The sequence below is a fragment of the Apus apus genome, chromosome 15 (genome assembly GCF_020740795.1).
Source record: "Apus apus isolate bApuApu2 chromosome 15, bApuApu2.pri.cur, whole genome shotgun sequence".
Classification (NCBI taxonomy): Eukaryota; Metazoa; Chordata; class Aves; order Apodiformes; family Apodidae; genus Apus; species Apus apus.
In genome coordinates, this window is record NC_067296.1 from 562,552 (window position 1) to 582,477 (window position 19,926).

Consider the following 19,926-nt stretch of genomic DNA (forward strand, 5'->3'; position numbering starts at 1 on the left):
TCTGCCCCAATGTGATGTCAGTGAGCTGTTCACTTTGGTGTCCATCCCAGTCAAGGGGACCATTTAAACAGTATCCCACTCTCCAGCAGCCTCCTGGCCTGGGACTTAGCTCTGGAAGTGGGAGAACTGTAGATTTCCCCTGGTGCTGCAGGGAATCAGGAAAGGAGCATGGCACCAAGAGACTGGAGCTGGGCTGGGTTGGGGCAGTTGCTGCAAGGGAAGCACATGTTCAACCTGCCATGTCTCTGTGTCCCTGGTAATTCAGTTAATCTTTCATGTGTTGGTGACACCTGGGAAATAGAAGCACCAAGATGCTCAGAGAGCTGGAGCACCTCTCCCGTGAGAACCGGCTGAAAGAGGGGGGGTGTTCAGCCTGCAGAAGAGAAGACTGTGGGGAGGCCTTAGAGCACCTTCCAGTGCCTGAAGGGGCTCCAGGAAAGCTGGGGAGGGGCTGTTTACAAGGGCAGGGAGTGAGAGGATATGGGGTGTCCAGGTTGCCCAGGGAAGCTGTGGCTGCCCCATCCCTGGCAGTGTTGAAGGGCAGGTTGGATGGGGCTTGGAGCAGCCTGGGCTGGTGGGAGGTGTCCCTGCCCGTGCAGGGGGTTGGATCTGGATGGTCTTTAAGGTCCCTTCCAACCCAAACCATTCCATGATCTATGAACAAAGGAGAAGCTTTCCAACCACGGGTCATCTCCCAGATGAGAGCATCTCCTCTGGCCTGTCAGGCCTCTAAACTGAGGCTGTTGACCCCCCTGATACCAGCAGCATGAGCCCACAGACCCCACCGAGTTTTCCTAGTGTGCTGGCGGCACCTCTGGCACATGCTGTGCCCTGGCCAGGTTCTGTGACTTTTTCATCACGTTTTTCCCCATTTTAAATAAATAAATGCAGGAAACTCATCCTTCCAGGGCAAGGAGGTGGCCTGACTTCAAGCAGCTTTGCAAGGCCTGAGCCCCCCACACCCTTGTCAGGGTGGTGATGAATCACCAAACCAAGGGGACATTCCCTCTCCATGTTTCTTACCCACCCTGTCCCTTCCCCCCACCCCTGCCCGCTCAGGGGGACACAAAAGGATGGCTGAACCCCGGGGACCCCAAACCCTCTGCCCACCACCACGTGGAGGCAGAGCAGAATGACCCTCATCCCACCAGCAAAGGCGGGAAACGACGCTCAAGCTGATTTTATGTGGGTTGGGAGAAACTCGGCTTTGAAACCAGGCTGCCCCTCTGGCAGTGGCAACGAGGAGGGGGCTGTGGTGTCCAAGCTCAAACCCCCCAGGCCCACCACGTGGCATGGCACAGGTCAGCAGGGAGCCACACACCACACACCACTGACTCACACCCAGCGGGTTTTATACGCCGCTTCGGCTCCCAAATCCCTCTGGTCATTGGCTTTAAAGCCCTAAAGCAGCTGGGGTGGAAGGGAGTGCAGGAGGGGGCGGGAGAGGCACTTTCTGTGCTGCAGCCCTGAGATGTCGCTGGCAGGACGGTGTTCCAGGGGGATCAGTGGCTGCTCCCAGCTAGGCTGGGGGTCCCAGCAGGTCGAGATGTGGGTGGGAAAGGTGACGGGAGGGGAGCTCTGGGGCTGATGGACGGGTGTACAGCAGCAAAGTGAGGGAATGCTTCCCCTCCAAGCGTGACCCAGTGCGGGGTGCTGGTCCTGGGAGGTGTTTCCCACGGGGGGAGCCTGCTGTGGGGCAGCAAGGGGGGCCGAGGGGTGCGGGGTGTGTGCCAGGGGATGCAGAGGGGATGAGCGGCCCTGGGCTCTAGTCGTCCTTGTCCTTGGCCCCGTGCTTCAGGATGCGGGTGAACTCCACGTAGTTGAAGTTGCCCTTCTTGTCGATGGGCGCCTCCCGGTACATCTCATCCACCTCCTCGTCAGTGAACCTGTCTCCCATGGTGGTCAGCAGCTCGCGCAGATGGTCCTCATGAATGAAGCCTGCGGGAGCAGCGGGGGGCGGCGTGAGCAGGGGACACCACAGGAGGGCCGAGCAACCTTCTCACCTATCTTGCAGACTCCCCTGCCCAGCCTGCCCGCGCTGGAGCGGGACTGTCCCCAGGGGTGCAGCCCCAGCCGCTGTCCTGGCTGCCGGCCTCGGGGACGGGGGGCCTGCCCATACCTGAGGCCTCCTCGTCGAAGCAGGCGAAGGCGTTGCGGATCACGTCCTCCGGGTCGGTGCCGTTCAGCTTCTCCCCAAACATGGTGAGGAACATGGTGAAGTTGATGGGCCCCGGCGCCTCGCTCATCATGCCCTCCAGGTACTCGTCGGTGGGGTTCTTCCCTGCCAGACACAGGCAGGGGGTGTGGGTGAGCTCCGTCCCCCCTAGTGCCCGTCCCAGGGCCAGCCTGTCCCCCCACTGCCTGGGGACTGTTTGTTCCACCACAAACGACCCCCCAAACAAAGAGGAGGGGGTTGCCTCAGTGCCCAGGGCTCCCCACCTCGACAACTCTCTCCGTGCCTTAACCCACGTCTGACACCCCACGGAAGCACGTTCTGCCGGGCTCAGCCCCAAGGGAGGCACAGGGATCCATCCGGGGGTCTCTGGGAACTGAAGCCACAGCTTTGCCCTGTTCCCCTGCCACGCGGCCCCCCAGGAGCAGGGCGGCCATGTCCCCTCGAGAGCCTGGAGCTGCCGATGCCCCTAGAACTGCTCCTGCCATGGATGCACCAGGGGTGGTTTAACGCCCCCTGCCCAGGTCCCCATGCCCCCAGTGCCTGGCCTCTCTCTGCTCCCAGAGCTTCGACTCCCAGGGAGGAAGGAGATCCCTCCCATGGCCAGGCAGGATCTCCAGAACAGGTTTGGCTGCCGTGTCAATCATTGACAGACCTCCCAGAGTGCCATGGAAGTGCAGGGAGCAGGAGGTGGGTGCTGTGGCCTGAAGCAAAGGAGTGGGCTCTGGGTGGGGAGTGCAGCCAGATCCAAGTCTCAAGTGGCTGAGGAATCATGCTGGTGCAGGGACCAGCCTCTTCTGTCACCCAGGCTGAGAGCAACAGAGAGCTTTGTCCTGCAGTAGATGACCCCAGGTGATATCCTGAGATGAGACTACTCAAATACACCTATTCCATGGCTGCAGCTGGTCACTGCTCCTAGGGCAGAGCTTCCCCAACCCCAAGGGTCTCTTCCCTTCTAGTGAGTACAGCTGGAAGAGACCCACGCCCTTGGGTGCCTCCACAAATGCACCTTCTATGGTCAACTAGTGCCAGCAGAGGATGCCCCCCTGCAAAACCTTCTGGTTTTGCAGCCAGCATAGGGCTGGCCCAAAGCACAAGAGTTGTGCCTCAACAGCATCCCACCAGTGCCAGCCTTGAGCCCTGGTGTGAGGCACCAGATGCCCCAGCAGCTCTCCCCACTAGCTGGGGAGGTGCTGAGGACAGAGGGAGACATGAAGGCACAGGGGAAGGGTCCCCTACCAAGGGAAGCCAGCATGTCGTGCAGATCCTCCTTGTCAATGAAGCCGTCGCGGTTCTGGTCGATCATGTTGAAGGCTTCCTTGAACTCCTGGATCTGCGACTGGTCAAACATGGCGAAGACGTTAGAGGTGGCGCGCTGCGGGCGCTTCTTGGTGGTCTTGGCTTTGGCACGTTTGCTGGACATCTTGGCAGCTGGGGGGGTACCTAGGGGCAGAGCAGCAGGCAGGGGTGTCAGGAGGGCTGGGGACAGGCGGGGCCCGGGCAGACGCAGGGACACACAGCTCACACACCTCCAGTCCCGTGCCTCAGTTTCCCTGGCTGTCACACAGTTTGGCAACAGTGAGACAAGGTGCTCACTGGGTTGGACATGGGGACAGGGGAGACTCAGGCTCTGAGGAGTCACAAGAGCTGGCAGCACCCGCTGTCACCCCCTCCCCAGGGCTGTCCCCACGGGCTCCCTGCCTGCCCTCTCTCAGCCCCCAGCCCCCCTGACCTGCTGGCTGCCTGTCCCCTTGGCATCGCAGTCCCAGCACCCAGTGTCTCCCCTCCGCCATCAGTGCCAGGGGGCCCTGGGAGCAGGTGCCTCAGCATTTTGGACAGCTTGGCAGTGCCCCCCCAGCCCCCTGCCTCTAGCAGGGCTCTCCCCAGCCCAGCCCTGGGCGAGGGGTGTCCCCGTGCGTTTCCCAGGAGGTGGGCTCAGCACCCAGGGGTTATCTGCCCCGGGCACATTCCTCACATACCAGCACCTCCCATCCCCCTCCCTGCTCTCCATCCCTCCACCCATCCATCCCACCTCCTGCTGCCAGGTCCAGCCAGGCCAGAGGCCTCTGGCCACATCCCTCCCCAACGTGGTGCCCACAGTGTGACCCACACTCTGCCTGGGGAGCCCAGAAAAGGGCTCTGAAGCAGAGGAGGGAGAGGCCTGGACATTTGGTGGGTGCTGCAGAGCCCCTGCGGGGCTGGCAGAGAGCTGCTGAGCAACACTGGGACCTCAGAGAGCTGAGGACTGGTGCTGCTGTTACATCAGGAAAGGGAGCAACCTGGAGGGGCAAAGAGTGGGGCAGCAGTGGGACACACCTTTGGGGACACAGCTGGGGCAGTGTGTGTCCCACGGGGAGTGGCAAAGGGACCATATGGACCCCAAACACTACCGAGGCAAGACCATGGCAGGAAAACCTGGTGTTTCAAAGGGGATTCCAGCCCCCAGCAGAGCCAGGCTGGAGCAGAGACCCCATTTCCACCAGTGAGATGGCACCCGAGCCCCCTCACAGCCTCTGAGCAGTGGTTTGTGTCATCCCCCCACCCTGAGGGACACAGCTGATGTGTAACACCCCATGTTCCAGGGGTGCTGGGGACCCAGATGGGATCTGTATGGTGTGCTCAGCACTCCCAGTGACCACCAGTGTTGCCTGAGAGGAGGATGCTCAGACCTCTCCCAGGGGTCATAACTCAGCAAGGGGCCAGCAAAGACGAGCCTGGCAGAGCGATGGTGTCAGCTGCCAGCTCAGCACAGCCCTGTGGGATCACAGCCCTGAGATCAGCCCTCATGCTTCCACCAAAGCCATTTCTCCCTCACACACAGCCCTGTGCCTCAGCTTCTCCATCGGGGTCAGTGTCTGGCACAGTGAGCAACCAGGGAGACAATGTTAAATTAATGGATTTTGAATTAATTCTTTGGAGAATTATGCAGGGTCTGGCTGCTTTGTTCCAACACGTGCCCCTCTCCATGGCAGGCAGCAGAGCTGCCCGAGTTCCTGCTTCTCTGGCAGGGGACGGGCAGCAGCTGAGGGGCACACCATGCTGCATGAAAGCAGCACAGAGCAGCACCACCACTGAGCTGTGTGCCACCAACTGTGCCCGGCTGGCCTGGCCACCCTGGCACGAGGCTCCAGCAGCCACTGCCCACCTGGCTCCTCACTGCACCCGGGGGGATGGGGGGTCCTGGGGACCTCAATGCAAGGTGCTGGGGACCATCCCTCCCCGTAGGACCCCAGTGCTAGAGAATCCTGCACCCACACAGCTCCTGCCAGCCTCCCACCCTGACCTGCTTTCCAGCTCTTTCCCTCCCCTCCTGCTATTCCTCTTCCAAGTGGGTGCAGAGGTGGGGGCTGGAGCAGCCACCAGCCTGGTCCCACCCTTGTTGCAGTCCCACCCACCCTAGCTGGGATGTGCCGTGAGGACGTCCCAGGGGTGCAGTAAGTGCCACCTCCCAGCCACAGTGCCAGTGCCAGCAGGGCTGCCTGGCACCACAGTGTCCAGCCAAGCTCGGAGGGGGCTGGGGACTCCTCCCCACCACCTCACCCACACTCAACCTACTGCAGGAGCAGAGCACCATGCCACAGAGCCTGGCAGCACCCACTGAGACCAAGCTGGGCCCTTCAGCAAGGGATGTGCTCCATGTCCCCTGGAGACAGTCCCCCCTTCGTCCCTATGACCCCAGTGGCTACAGACATGGGGGAAACCACCCTGCCATCAGCCCCCTCCCTGGCACTGTCCTGGCTGGCACCCAGCAGCATCCATCAAACCCCCCATCAACCCACAAATGCTTGGTGCTCTCCCAGTGCTCAACAGTAAAAGACACGTTTGTCACTCTGGGGAGAGTGGAGGGGCTGGAGAGCCCAGCCATGGCCAGGGCTGGGTGGGCAGATCTCCCCCCACATCCTGGCCCTCAACCACTGCTCCCACTGCTGCACCATAAAGCTCTTTGGAAGGGGGCAGCAGGGTGGGCAAGCTGAGCTGAACCATCACAGCTTTGCTGTGCCAAGCCAGAGCCAGCGATAAAAACTCCCCTGCTGGCCCACGGCACTGGGCTGAGCTTTCCTAACACACCTATTTATTATCAGAATGATTATCAGAATTATTAGCAGAGGACTAGAGAGATAAGCAGGGGTTTTGCTCTCACCACGGGAATTAATAGTATCCAAATATTTAGCCTGCTTCAGCTGTGAACAGCAGCAGGAGCTCAGCTTGGCACCCTCTCAGGAGAGATGGTTCTCATTAGGGGGATTAAGTGCGAGTTTGACAGCACATGGTTTTGCTGTTTGATCCACAGTATGCCCTGGAAAGATGTCCCAAGGTCCAGCTTTGCCAGGTCATCTCGTAAGCACTCTGTCTCTGCTGTTAGCAGGACCTCCTTGGGCTGCCTGGGACCTGGGAAGAGTTTTTTGGGTCAGTATGGGGAAAGGTGCCTCTTTCATGAGACAAAAGTGATCTGTAGCAAGGTCTATTTGACAGGAGAGATCAATGCTCTGCACGGGGGCTCGGTGCCCACGCTCCCCTGGTCTCCAAGCCCCTGCTTTCTGGAATTCCCAAAAACCTGATTTCTGGGACCATTTCAGGGAATGCCCAGCCCTGATGTCTGGCACACGGGGGTGGACTTGGCTGAGCCAATTGGTGCAGCCACCAAACCTCCAGCTTCCTCCTCTGGAAACACACAGAGACTGGTTCTGCTTCTGCCACCCCCCCACTGAAAGCCCCATCCATTCCCTTGTCCTTCTGCCACCACTCCTGCTGAGACAACCTCCTTGCTCCCTGCACCATCACGCTCCTGCCTTCCCCACCTGAGTTAGAGCCAAGGGGCCACGGGGCTGGCTTAAATAGTTCATAAGTGTGTAAAGAAAATAGTTTAGGTTTAAAGAATAAGAGCCAAGAGCCACAATTATCAGAAAAATAAACTGCCATGTGTTTCCTCCTTAGTAAAAACCAAATGAGCAACTCCATCCTGGTGTTGCTTCCCAACCATGCTGGGGAGGGTGGGATAAGCCAAAGGGGCCTGGCAGGCCCTGTCCCCTCCTGTCTCTGGCCTCTTCCCTCCTACCCACAGCCACCCTGCCCTGCCCTCCCTCTTCTCCTGTGCTGCTCCAGCTCACTGTCCCCAACCAGAGCTGCTGCCGGGTCGGTGGGCTGAGCCTTGTGGCAGGTCTGGCTGGCACCAAGGAGCTGTGCCTGGGCTGAAGGTGGCAGCAGCCTGTCTCCAGCCCCCAGGCTGTTCCCGTGTCTTCAGAAGCTACAATCACCCAGGATATGCTGCGAAGGGTGTCCCAGGAGCTGCTCCTCCAAAGCTGGCCATGCAACCACAGGAGCCACCTCTGAAAGTGCTGACAAGGCTCCAGGCTCCAGCACGGCTGGGAGGACATCAGCTGCTGCCAGCCAGCTCCCCTCTGCAGCGAGATGCACCTGCCGGGTGCTCTTGGTCAGGGTAGGGAAAGAGCCATTCAAACAGCCCGGGCTGTCCCGTGGGACAGCTCTGCAGGGGGAACAAGGGTCCCCCGGAGGGACTGTGGTTAAATCTCTGCCCAATGGTTCATCCCAAAATGAGCTGCTAGAACCAGCAAGCCAGACCAGAGCTGTGTTTGGTCGTGGACAAGCACCGGCCCTGCACAGGCATGGCCAGCCCCCCTTGGCATGTGACAGCACCCCGGGGGGTGTCAGTCCCACGTGGGCAGCAGTTCCCTTCTCCTCTCCTAGAGAGGCATGAGGCAGATGTGGGTGATGCCTTGCAGAACAGGAGGCTGCAGGGCAGTGCTGCAGCCAGGCCACCCTTCCACCTCTGAAGCTTTGCCATCTGCCAGGCACTGCTCCCAGCACCGGACGGCCCAGAAGTGGCCATCCTGCCTCTAGGGCCAGCAGGACACTCCGACCAGGCTGTCACAGGCTGGAGGAGTAAGTTGGGAGCAGCTCATCTTCCCTGCCTAATTTGTTGTTAAATTGTCCCTTTCCTCCAGCACAGCCGTGCTCAGGATGCCCTTGGGATGTGGCATTGCCCAGCTCTGTCCCTGCTGCCAGGGCAGCCCTGCTGCTGGCTGGGAGCTGCGGGGAGCCCCCCAGTCCCTGCAGGCGTGGAGGTGGGCTGCTCTTCTGCTCCCTGCTTGGCCTCAGTAGAGATGGATGTGGGAAAGAGAGTTTGGAGAAGGGAAAGCAGAACCCTGAACCCCAGGCTGCGTCCCTAGACCAGCCACAGCCACCAGCACTGAAGACAGCCAGCAGGCCTCGTGTGCGGGCAGGAAGGAGCCCAACAGCACCAGGGAGCCAGAGCCAAGCGTGCAGTGACCCCCAGGAGGGGGGTTCCTCCCAGCCCTTCCCCAGCTCCTGCCAGGCCCATGCGCAGCTACAAGTTGTCTGCAAGTTTTCTGCAGTTTCTGGGCTAGCTCCTTCCTACCAAGTTTAGGGGATAAGGACCTCATGGGGCACACGTAAACCTTTCCAAACTGCAACTTCTGGGGCCATCATGAAGAGCCCATGCACTGACACCACCACCAGGCAGAAGACCCAGCACCCTTCTGATGCCCAGGGAGGCTGGGAAACAGGCCCACGGAGGAGAAAGTCTTCATGGCCTCAGGCCACCGAGCGTGGACTGGGTTGGAGATTTTCCCAGGAGACTGAAGGGGCTCACCTCTGCTGGAGAATCTGGCCGCAGCGCCTCGGAGGGGGAGGTGACCACAGACTCCTCCTACAGCCACAGGATGCCTGTCAGCAGCCAGAGGAAAAAAAATTCAAGTGACGGAAGAAACCCAACCATCTTTGGTCAGTGGCAGCGGTTGTTGACACTCGGGGATGTTCCGCTCCAAAAACTGCTGCTTCAGCCGCTGCCTTCTCCTACACATCCATGTTTTAGAGCCTCCCTGGCTTTTATCAGTCATCACATTTTGTACCAAAAGGGCAGGCAGGGAGGGAATCCAAGAGGACCTCGAGTTTTTATGGGCAAGGCTAAACAAAACACAATGTTCCTCTGTGTTTAAGACTGGAGGAAATGAGCTAAATAAAGCTTTTCTGCCTTACAACAGTTTATTGCCTGAAGTTGCTCGCAGGTCACTGGGGAGATCTCTGCAGCACCGTGCAAGCATCTGGATATCGGCTCTGGCCATCAGCAGAAAGGCTTTGGGGAAAAGCAGATGTTCCAGATGGGAACGGCTCGGACAAAACAGGAGGTAGATTAAGCCACAAGAGGCAGGATCTGCCATCCCAGGGAACCCGGAATGTCCCAGCTCCAGGTTGTTACCCTGAGTTACTGACAGCTTTGCTTAAGACTAAGCCTCACCTCCCTCAGCCGGGACATCCCTGCCGGGCCGGGACAGGGGCTGTTCCCGCAGCCCAGGCAGAGGGTGCCTGGCGGGGACGCCCCGGGGCTCCCGCTGCTGCATCGCCCCCTCCCCGGGGCTGGGCTCCAGCTCCCGGCACCCCAGAGCTGCTCCCCCACACCCCCGGGGCTGACACCTCCTCCCGTCCTGCTGCTTCTCCTCCGAGCTGCCCCGGCTCCATCCCGCCCCGGGGGCTGCCCCGGCTCCATCCCTCCCGGTCCCCCCCGCCCCGTCGGGGCTGCCTCCCTCCCTCCCTCCCTCCCGTCGCGGCCGCTCCCCGTGGCCCCTCGGGTTCCGTCCCGGAGCGGGGAGCGGCAGGAGCGGGCCCCGCCGCTGCCGCCTCACCTGTCCCGGAGCGGGGGAGCTGCGGGGCAGCTGCGGAGCGGCCGGTGCTGCTGTGCGGGGCCGGCCCCGGGGCGGGGGGCAGCGGGGCCCGGGGCGGTGCCGCCCGCCCCGTCCCGTCCCGCCCGTCCCGGCTCGGCCCATACAAGGCAGAAGAATGCGGCGGGCCCGGGCCCGGGGCCGCGCTCCCGGCCTTATATAGACGAAACGGCATCGGGGGCCCACGCGTGTCCGTGGTCCCCGAGGGGAGATGCTCAGCTCGGGGCGAGAAGCCGGGGGGGGCTGGAACCGGCCATCCCGGCGTCCCCGCTGGGGTCCCCGCACTCCCCGTCTTGGGGCACCCCCAGGTGGCAGCAGCCGGGGCTCCACGCGTGGCGGGGCCCCCCGGAGCAGCGGCCCCTTGGGACAGTGACCAAGGGTCGGGATCGGCTCCACGTTCCTGCTGCGGGTGAAGAGGCAGCGGCTTGTCTGGCTGTGCCGCGCCAGGGCTGCCTGCTGGGGGGGCAGCACGGCAAGGGTGACCCACCCCAGCCATCGCCCACCATTCCACCCCCGTGGGCTGAGGAGGCTTTGGGCAACGCTCACGGATCATCCCTGGATGTGCAGCACAGCAGAAACACACCCGTGGGTTGGTGAGGCCTCTTGGCACAGGGCAGGACCAGGCGGAGGGGTGAGCTCTGCAGCTGAGCCCGGTGTGTCTGGTTATGGGGAGAAACGCCCGCCCAGAGTCAGTTACTGCTGCCCTCAGGTACCCAAAGGCTGCAGGGCTGGCTGGACACCTCTGCTAACAGCCCAGGGGGACCACTCTGCCCAGGGAGCAGGCCAGGAAGAGCAGCTGGCTGGTGCTGAGCCTTTCCTCTGAGCTGTGTGCCCTCAGGAGGGCCCAGGTAAACACACCCTCAAAAAAACTGGAGTAGAGAGCAACTGCCCTATTGCCCAGCTGGGGCCTGGAGCCCAGAGGTGCAGGAGTGGGGAGCTCCTGCCCTTCAGTGAGGCAGGGCAGGCCCTGCTCCTGGGGACACCTCTCCAGGGCTCTTGCTCACGTTGCCTTCCCATCAGAAACACGGTGCTGCATCCCAGCCCAGCAGTCCCAGTTCTGGGGCTCCCCCTCGGGGGGGTGACATCCCACCAGACACCATCCCAGGGGGGGATTTATCTTTGGTTTGGAGGAGCCCATTACACCAAGGCCAGAATTCAACCTGCAGAGGAGCAGGCAAATGGGAAACAGCAGGTGTGTTTCTGAGAGGGATTCACCCAGCCCTGCCTGGAGCAGGCAGAGCAGGGCAGCTCTGCTCAGGTGCTGCCAGCAGCTCTGTCACTGCCCAGAGGGAGGTGGGAGCTCAAGGACAAGGACCATACCCTGCTGTCACCCCATGCTGAGGGGACAGCGTGGAGCTCAGGGGCTGCACTCACAGCAACAGAGGTGAGGAGCAGAAATCAGCAGTGATAGAAATTCATCATCAGCTGCCACTTCTCCTGCAGGGCATCACTACAAGCAACAGTTAATTAAAAAAACCCCTGTTTCATCCCTGATACAAAAGCAACAGCCATGCCCTCCAGCAGCCTGGCCAGACCCTGCTCAGGGCATGGGTTCTGCTCCTGCTCAGCGACCTGCTCTGCCTGCAGCCTGACAGACCTGGGGGCATCCCAGCCAGTCATGCCCCCATGCTGCTTGGGGCATTGTCCCCTCCACGAGCAGGGAGGCCACGGGGGTAATTCAGCCTTGGCTGGAGGCAGGAGCCTTGCCCACACACAAAATCCAGGCTGTGCTGGGAGAGGAATCAGGAGCAGCCAAACCCCAAGATGGGGATGGAAATGCTGCCGAGTGCCGTGTTGGGGCAGAGGCGAGCCAGGGAGAGTGCAGAGACTTTGCCATGCCCATCATCTGACCAGGGGGATCCCAAGAGGGTTTGTCTGTATAATAAGAAATATAAGGGAAAAAAACGGAAGAAAAATCTCAGAAGTCAGACAGCCTGAGCTGCCACCCTGTGGCTGGTGCCAGGTTTTTCTGTGCTGAAGGAAAGCAGCGTGTCCAGGAGGTCGCCGGGAGCCTCTTAGGAAGCAAGACTCCCCCCGGGAGTCAAGACCCACCAGCCCCAAGGCCCTGTGGGGTGGCTGCTGTCCCTCCCCAGCCCTGTTCCTCAGGGCAGGTGTCAGGTTGGGCCTCGGGAGGAACTGGTGAGAGGGGCCATCCAGAGGTGGCAGCTCCTCACCTGCTTTGCAGCCCCAGGGCAGGTTGAGGGGGCTGCTGCTGGGCCTCCTTGGGCAGCCCCTTGGGCTCCCCCCTCAGCTTCATCCAGCCTTCCCATCTTCCCTGCCTGTGCCCAGAGCTCCCCATGTATCCTTCTCTAATTCCACTTGCCTGCAAGCACACAGCCCTGACTGGGACCCCTACAGCCTGCAGGTATCTACCCACGGCTGGGCAGGAGATTCCATCAGTTATTGTCACAGACCCAGGCCCTCCTCTGCCCACCTGCCCTTCAGCACACCCTGAAGGGGATTAACAATCCCAGCCAGACACTCTACCCACCCCACACTGAAGAAGGAATTCCCAACACATTTTTTTCATGAGGAATGCAGCTGTTTTAAGTTGAGTAACATTGCTCATGTAATACAAGAATACATATAAAACAACAGTCCAACCTTTAGGACTCCACATGCATCCCAATGATTCACTCACAGACACTTCCAAGAGCATGATTTCTGCAGATGGATGCTTGTCTGCTCAAATCAAGAGATAACAAGCCCCGGGGCTGTTTATTTTAAGGGCTATGCTGCTCCAAAGCCTCCTGCTCTGCAGTCTCCTGGAGGGGCCCCAGTCCCCGAGGCAGGCCCATCGATTTGGGGCAGACGACGGAACCACAGAGTCAGGACACGCAGTGAAGAGGGGAAGGTGTCCCATGGGATCTGTGGTGGCTGTGCCTGCAGGGCTGAGCTTCGAGGGGCTGTCCCCTCTGCCACCGACATCCAGGGCTACACAGAATCCCAGACTGGTTTGGGTTGGAAGGGATCTGCAAGATTAGCCAGATCCAACCCCCTGCATGGGCAGGGACACCTCCCCCCAGCCCAGATTTCTCCAAGCCCCATCCAACCTGCCCTTGAAGATGCCCAAGGAAGGGGCAGCCACCTTGAAGACCATCTAGATGATCCACTAGATGTTCCCATCCAACCCAAACTGTCCATCATCTAAAGAATTTCCAGTCTCAGCCACGGGCAGGGACACCTCCCCCCAGCCCAGGCTGCTCCAAGCCCCATCCAACCTGCCCTTCAACACTGCCAGGGATGGGGCAGCCACAGCTTCCCTGGGCAGCCTGGGCCAGGCTCTCCCCGCCCTCACAGCCCAGAATCCTCAATCTCCAGCTTCAGGCCGGTGCCCCTTGTTCTCTCGCCACACGCTCCTGTAACCGGGGGCTCCAGCAGCCCCGGGGGGGCCCGTTCCCCGCGGGGCCGCCCCGCCCCTCCCCGCCGCGGCCTGACCCCTCTGCGCCGCCGTAGGGGGCGGGGCGCCCGGCGTTGTCACGTGCGCAGCGGGGGCCGCCGCGATTGGCGGGGCGGGGCGGGGCGGGGCCGCGGGCGGGGGGCGCGCGCGGGGCCGCTTCCGGCGGCGCGGGGCCATGAGCGGCGGGCGGCGCCGGGAGGAGCCGCCGCACGCGCCGCACCACGCGCTGCCCAACGGCGGCGCGAGCGGCCGCGAGTCCGTGTGGGGCAAAGCGCTGCGGAGCGACTCGGCCTGGAGCGACAAGGTGCGGCCGGGAGGGCACGGCGGGGCCTGCCCGGCCCTTCCCGCCCCGCGGCGGCCGCTCCCGCCCGGTGGGGCCGGGGGCTGGTGCCGCTGCCCCGGCCGGAGCTGCCGCGGGCAGGGCCCGGGGGCGGGCAGGGCCCGGGGGCGGGCAGGGCCCGGGGGCGGGCAGGGGCCGCTTCCCGCGGCGGAGCCGCAGCGGGGCCGGCCCGTGGCGCGGGGCCAAAGCAAACACGGGCTGCGCTGGCAGCGGGAGGCCCGGCTCGGTCTGGCTCGGTCTGGCTCGGTCTGGCTGGGGGGCTCGTATTAAAGGAACCTGCCCTGGATGCAGTGAAAGCTGAAAACGAAACCGAGTGGGAACGTCTCACCCCCGGGCTCCCCGTGTGTATCGCTCTAGAGGGGAGATTTAGCTGAGACATCAGGGGAAAATTCTGGGCTATGAGGGTGGTGAGAGCCTGGCCCAGGCTGCCCAGGGAAGCTGTGGCTGCCCCATCCCTGGCAGTGTTGAAGGGCAGGTTGGATGGGGCTTGGAGCAGCCTGGGCTGGGGGGAGGTGTCCCTGCCCATGGCAGGGGGTGGGACTGGTCGAGATTTAAGGTCCTTTCCGATTTAGACCAGTCTGGGATTCTGTGATTTCTCCCATGTGCTGTAATGCTCCTGGTTGGTGCCTCTTCCTGCTGCTGCCCCAGCAGCCCCCAGGGCTGCTCTGAGCTCCTGCAGCACCTCAGGCCCTGCCCTGCCCCAGCACACGGGGGGAGCAGGACGGGGTGTCTCTGTTTTGCTGGCTTTGTCTTTCAGCACAGAGAAGGTGCAGACTCTGTCCTGCTGTCTCAGGAGGCAGATGTCTGCTGTTGCCCCCAGAGCTGTTGGGCCTCCCTGTGCTCGACCTCAGCCACCTCTGACACCTTGGGCAGGAGTTTTGAGCTAGTGAGAGGAGCTGTGCCCATGGGGTGATGCAGTGAGATGTGAACTGGAGCCTGACGTGCCTGAGAAGTGCAGTGACTGAGAGGAACAACCACAGCTTCACCTGACACAGGCTGTGGTCTCCAGTTTGCAGCCAAACAACTCTGCACACCCTGCAGTGCAGTTGGGTGTTGGGGTTACCCTGGGACCATCCCCTCCTTGGGGAGGCTGGAGAAAACCCAGCAAGCAGGAGTGAATTGTATCAGAAGCTGAGTCAGCATCATCCAGGTGTGTCAGCACCACAGGCCAGCAGGGATGACCATGGCCTGGGGCACTGGGAGTGACTGGAACTGGCTTAAAGCATAAACAGCTCTTTAAACTTTTATTCCAGTGACTTTTTATAGAGTGGAATTTTTAGTAACCAAGGGCACTGGAGGACAAAGCTGTGTGGTTGCACGGCACCATAAGCTGCTTTCATCTGCTCAGGGTGCAGGATCTCCTGCTTGGAATGGAAAACTGACTGTTGGGTGTGCTAACTTTCTGATTGTATGATGCTTTAAAAAAAAGGAAACGTACTAAATGCCAAAATCTTTCTTGTGCTTTGTCTCCTTAGGATGAGTTTTTAGATGTGATCTACTGGTTCCGGCAGATCATTGCAGTTATTTTGGGAATCATCTGGGGAGTAGTTCCACTGAAGGGATTCGTGGGAATAGCAGTGTAAGGTTTATTTCCTTTTCTGTCTCCTTTACTTTCCCACATTTGGATGTGACTGGGGGGCTGTTTCAAGGCTGTGCTATAAACAGTGGCCAAAGCAGCCTCTGTTGTGTGTTAAAGCCAGCAGTGCATTCCAAGCTGCTGTTTGTCATGGAATTCCCACCAATCATAATGTGTCTTCATCAGCCTCTCTCTCTTCAGCCTGATTAATGCTTTTAAAACCTTTATTTTGTATTTTATGTTGTTATGAAAGGGGCAGGACTAGATGAGGGGAACAAGAGGTTCAGCTGACCTGTGAAGTGGCCTGTTCCTGCATGTCTGAACAGGGTCTGTGAGTCTGGTGCCAGGGTGTCCACCTGAGGAGTCAGATCCCAAGAGGGAAGGTGTGGTGGTGTGAGCCTCTCTTTGAGGCAGGATCCCTCTGAGAGCAGGTTCTGTTGGCAGGCAAGAGAGGCAGCTTCTCTTTAGAGAAAGAAATGGTTTATTCAGAACACCAAAGGCTGTAGGTGACAAGCAGGCAAAGTGGCACCACTGGTAGTGCCCCTGCAGCACTCCCAGCTTGCTGAAGTTCTTTCATCCATGGTGGGGGGAAGGCAGGACCTGGAAGGTCCTGGCACATACCTAAAAGCCTCTAGAGAGGCAGCAGGGGTGGGAAACAGCCCTGCTCTCCCCACAGGGTGTGGGAAGATGCTGTGTCTGCTCTGGGGAGTGTCTGTTTGCAGATGTCTCTGCCCAGGCAAGGTCTCTTTGTCAAGCTCACAACTCCACAGCTTTTCTCAGGGAAAACTGACTTGTGATCTTTTCTCTCCTCCTGAGTGTCCTGGCTGTGGCAAGAAAGAGGAGGGAGTAGAAGCAAGTATCCCTAAGAAAAAAATAATTAAAAAATAAAGTTTGAAATTTAGGGAAAAGGGGCTGTAAAGCAATGATGCTCCAACAGGAGCTCCACAGCATCATGCAAACAGTTAAATCCAAAGTGCCACCAGTGACAAGTGGAGCAGCTCAGCAGCATTGTTCTTTCTGTAATCCATTCACTCACAAGGCACCTTCAGGTACCTAAGCCTGTGCTAAATGTTAATGAGAAGTGAAAGTAATTTGGTGTGCAGTGGCAAAACTAGAAGGTTCTAGAGCTGTGTGCAGGTTTCTCTGTGGTCTGCAGCCACAGAGCTGCTCACAGCTTGATACTGGCACTGAACTGTGTGTCTCTTTTCCTGCACAGCCCTCCCTGTGTAGCCTGCTTTCCAGGAGATGTCCCTGTCACTCTCCCTGTTGCCCCAGCCCTGAGCTGGGCTGGTGTAAAGCCAGACATGTCTAAGGACCATCAGGAGCTCATGGTTTTTCTCCCTGTTGCAGTGTAACTGTTGGCACAGCCTGAAGAGCACTGGAAGCTGTCTCAGGTTGGACACGAGTGCTGTGGCTCTGAGGGCACGATCGAGTCTCCTCTGGCTCTTGTCTCTAAGTCACTGCATGTGGTCACAGGGCACTGACAGGGATCCAACTCAGCAGAGTCTAACAGGCTTCCCTCTCTGCCTCTTCAAAGCCAAGTAGCACACACAGGGCCTTGGTTCTGTGTGGGAGGACTGCTGCTGATCTGCAGGACAGGAAAACCTCCAGGGTTTGCAGATCTGCTGATCATCCCAGCTTTTGGCTGCTGTCTGTTGAGCCTCAGAGGAGCAGGCTGTGCCTGGTGAGGAGAACTTCATCCCAACCTAGCACACTGTGGCAAGCAGACCTAGAGGTGCTCTTGGAAGCAAGTGCCTGAGCTGCCTGGGAAGTGCTGCAGGACCAGTGTTCCTCTGCTGGGGGTGGGAGATCTTTCCCTGCTGTATTCCTGTGGGGCATGTTGGATACCTGCACCCTGTATCACCAAAGTGACTGTTCCTGATCCCTTTCTTCCAGATTCTGCCTGATCAATGCTGGTGTTCTGTACCTTTACTTCAGTAGCTTCCAGCAGATAGATGAGGAGGAGTATGGTGGGACATGGGAGCTCACAAAGGAAGGATTCATGACATCTTTTGCACTGTTTCTGGTAATGCCTCTTGCTTTCTCTCAGTTGACTAGTTGGTACACTTTTCTGAGGGAAATGACCTGGAAGAAAAGTAGGTGAGATGGGGTGCTGATAGAAATGTGTTAACATCAACTAACAAGTGGAGTTGATTGGGAAGGGAAAATCCCCAGATCCAATGGCTACTGGCTCTGGAATACAGTATTAATGCTTGGGAAAGGATATAGGAACAGGCAGCTGTACTTCTACATCTGCCACTTAACTTTTATGTCTTCCCATCCTCTGCCCCAGATGCCTTGTGACAGCAAGTTACACCAAACCAGAGCTTGGGGAGTCCTTGTGCTTCCCTGACTCCCCTCCCCAAGCCTTGGAAACATGCTCAGCTCTTGATCTGGTGGTTTCTAAATCACTGGAGGAGCTGTGGTGGCTTTTGATGTGGAGAGGCTGCTCATTTTAGGAGGCAAGGAGTTGAATGCCACCATTTGTGGGGCATGGTGGCCCTCTGAAGCCATCTCACAGCTAGAATTCAGTCCTCTCCTGAGAGCAAGGCATGAGGCTTGTTTTCTGAACCCTCTTCAGAGGCATCAAAATAACCTTTGCTTCCTTTCTTCTTCACAGGTTGTTTGGATAATCTTCTATACTGCCATCCACTATGATTGACACAGTCTGCAGTTTTGGCCTGTTGAATCAGTCATCAGTAAATCAAGAAGGTTTTAATAATCATAGTCTTTAGTGGACTGGTGGGAAGGTGGGGAAAGTCAAATCAACACCCTTCTGTACCAGTGATCTGATGAGCCTGGAGAAGCCCCAGCTCTTCTGCTGGAGAAGTCTGTCTCCATTTTATATACCCATTCATTGTTGGAACTATTAAAAAGCCATTGGAATTTTTGGAAGTGGTTCAAGACTGTTCAAATTTGGAACTTTCTGTGACTCTAGTCAGTAACTCTATCAAACTCCTGTGTGCTGAAGGTTGAGTCTGTTAATTTAATGTATGTATGGCCTTCTCTTTGAAATCTGTCATTAAATCCTGACCTGTCTTCCATTACTGTCCTTCAGACAAACAGTTTTTAAAAAGCAGTTGCAGAGTGCATGGAGGAAGGGACTGCAGCCCCCAGGCTGTGAGCTGAGGGGCCAGCCTTGGCATGTCTTTGTGGAAGTCAGATCTGCTTTGATTAAACAGACTGTTGTCAACATTTCTAATATTTTTTGTTTGACTTGCCACATCAGTTGATGACCAGAATTTTTCAATGGTCTTTGCTGAAGACAAATTTTTAAGCAACTTTTAGAAAGAGTCGTGTTTTGTTTGTTTAACTAAGGTTTAACTTGAGGTGTGTTCAGGAGGCTGAGAAACTCCACTGCAATTCTGCTAGCCTGGCAACTAAGTTTCTAGCCCACGCCTCAGAGCTTAGTAGTCTAGAAAGACAGTCATTCTGGAGAAACCCTTTTCAGTGTTAAGCACTGAAATTCTTTTTTTATTTTTTAAGCTCTTGAATTCAAGTGCTCCTTGTTAATAAGTGCAGGAGACTGAGACACAGTTGAGGCAGCTGTTATCTTAACTGCAGAACTACTAACTTGCAAATCAAGCACAAGGCCTCCGGTTTGTGAGGGGCTTTTTATGAGTTGATCACCTCATAGCTCAGTTCCTCCCTAGTCGTGCCTTGTTTGTGCATCAGTGGGGGAGTCTCTGCTCTAAGAAGATGTGTCTTTCAGAAATAGTTCTTGGGAAATATACACAGTCCTTGATACTGTCATAGGACCTTAGAGTCTTGTTGCCGTGTGGTCCTTGCTTTTCTAAATAGCTCAGGCACCCAAAAAGAGACCTGACCTGCAGCTGCCTTATAGTGAGGAGCTGATGGTTTTGTTGGGCTCTTGCTAGAAGCCTGCATGGCTTCCTCACTGCTGGAAGCTCAGCAGCCTGGTTCTCACACATGAGTATGCAAAGCCAGGGATCTACAGCTCTTCAGTGCTGAACTGGGGCTGCACCTCCATCCTTACCAGGGAAAATGCTGTCTGTTCTTGGTGGAAACAGCACACCTGGCTGCTCTAGGTCCTTGGGATCCCCAGGGAAGAGTGCAGTAGCAGACAGCTTCTGCTACTCGTGAGTTGCCAATTTAAGTAAGTGATGTCAAAAATTTCTGTATTTCCCCTTCCCCATCCCCACTTTTGCAGAGTCTTTTAGTCTGACACTTTCTTTTCCTCTTCTTTCAGCTGAAAGCATTAATTTCCACAAGAATGGCATAGCCTGCTGAGTTCTGGGTCACCCTTTCCTACTGGCATCTTAGCTGCTCACAGCCATCAGTAAAACATACTTTAAATGCTCTAATAAATGTTGCCTGGATGATTCACTGTGCAGCTTCTGTATCCACTGGGCAATGAAGTTTTGCAAAATGGTGGGAGTGTGGGATTCCTCTCAGAGTTTGAATTTTTTGGTAAATATGCAAGCCAGCAGTTATTTGGGGTTCTAAGGTATCTGTGCTGCACTCAGGTCCTGCACTTCCAGAAGGGGCCAGAAGCATGTGTAGCAGCAGCAGGAGCTAATCCTTTGATCCACACTGTAAAGGATGGTTAAGCCAAGTGTGGCCCCTACATGAGCTGTTCTGCTCCCTCAGCTGCTGTCCCTGCCCTGTGACACCCCCCTGGCAGAGAAAGGGCTGCCTTGCAGAGCACCCACACCTGCTCCAGAGCTCGAAGCCCAGGACTTCAAGCACTGCTGAAAACCTGCACAGGGAAAGATTGCA

The 19,926-nt window shown here is 58.0% G+C and overlaps 2 protein-coding genes across 2 annotated transcripts; one reads left to right on the forward strand and one right to left on the reverse strand.

Annotated features, from left to right (window-relative positions):
• Nucleotides 1-1,331: 1,331 nt before the first annotated feature.
• Nucleotides 1,332-9,902, reverse strand: MYL9 (myosin light chain 9). Its single transcript, XM_051633341.1, has 5 exons — nt 9,835-9,902; nt 8,805-8,878; nt 3,413-3,616; nt 2,120-2,281; nt 1,332-1,938 (listed from the first exon to the last, which is right to left on the reverse strand). The coding sequence occupies exons 3-5, from the start codon at nt 3,594-3,596 to the stop codon at nt 1,766-1,768; spliced, it is 519 nt and encodes a 172-aa protein (XP_051489301.1). The 5' UTR covers nt 3,597-3,616; nt 8,805-8,878; nt 9,835-9,902; the 3' UTR covers nt 1,332-1,765.
• Nucleotides 9,903-13,401: 3,499 nt separating this feature from the next.
• Nucleotides 13,402-18,228, forward strand: RAB5IF (RAB5 interacting factor). The gene is made up of 4 exons (XM_051632836.1): nt 13,402-13,574; nt 15,086-15,189; nt 17,083-17,212; nt 17,807-18,228. The coding sequence occupies exons 1-4, from the start codon at nt 13,446-13,448 to the stop codon at nt 17,846-17,848; spliced, it is 405 nt and encodes a 134-aa protein (XP_051488796.1). The 5' UTR covers nt 13,402-13,445; the 3' UTR covers nt 17,849-18,228.
• Nucleotides 18,229-19,926: the final 1,698 nt, after the last annotated feature.

What these genes read in the sequence shown, in the direction of transcription:
- MYL9 (XM_051633341.1), bottom strand. Translation starts at nt 3,596, where the DNA reads ATGTCCAGCAAACGTGCCAAAGCCAAGACCACCAAGAAGCGCCCGCAG. An exon ending in CGACATGCTGGCTTCCCTTG is followed by an intron (nt 2,282 to 3,412) that starts GTAGGGGACCCT and finishes TGTGTCTGGCAG; the next exon opens with GGAAGAACCCCACCGACGAG. An exon ending in CTTCGACGAGGAGGCCTCAG is followed by an intron (nt 1,939 to 2,119) that starts GTATGGGCAGGC and finishes CTGCTCCCGCAG; the next exon opens with GCTTCATTCATGAGGACCAT.
- RAB5IF (XM_051632836.1), top strand. Translation starts at nt 13,446, where the DNA reads ATGAGCGGCGGGCGGCGCCGGGAGGAGCCGCCGCACGCGCCGCACCAC. An exon ending in GGATTCGTGGGAATAGCAGT is followed by an intron (nt 15,190 to 17,082) that starts GTAAGGTTTATT and finishes CCTTTCTTCCAG; the next exon opens with ATTCTGCCTGATCAATGCTG. An exon ending in CATCTTTTGCACTGTTTCTG is followed by an intron (nt 17,213 to 17,806) that starts GTAATGCCTCTT and finishes TCTTCTTCACAG; the next exon opens with GTTGTTTGGATAATCTTCTA.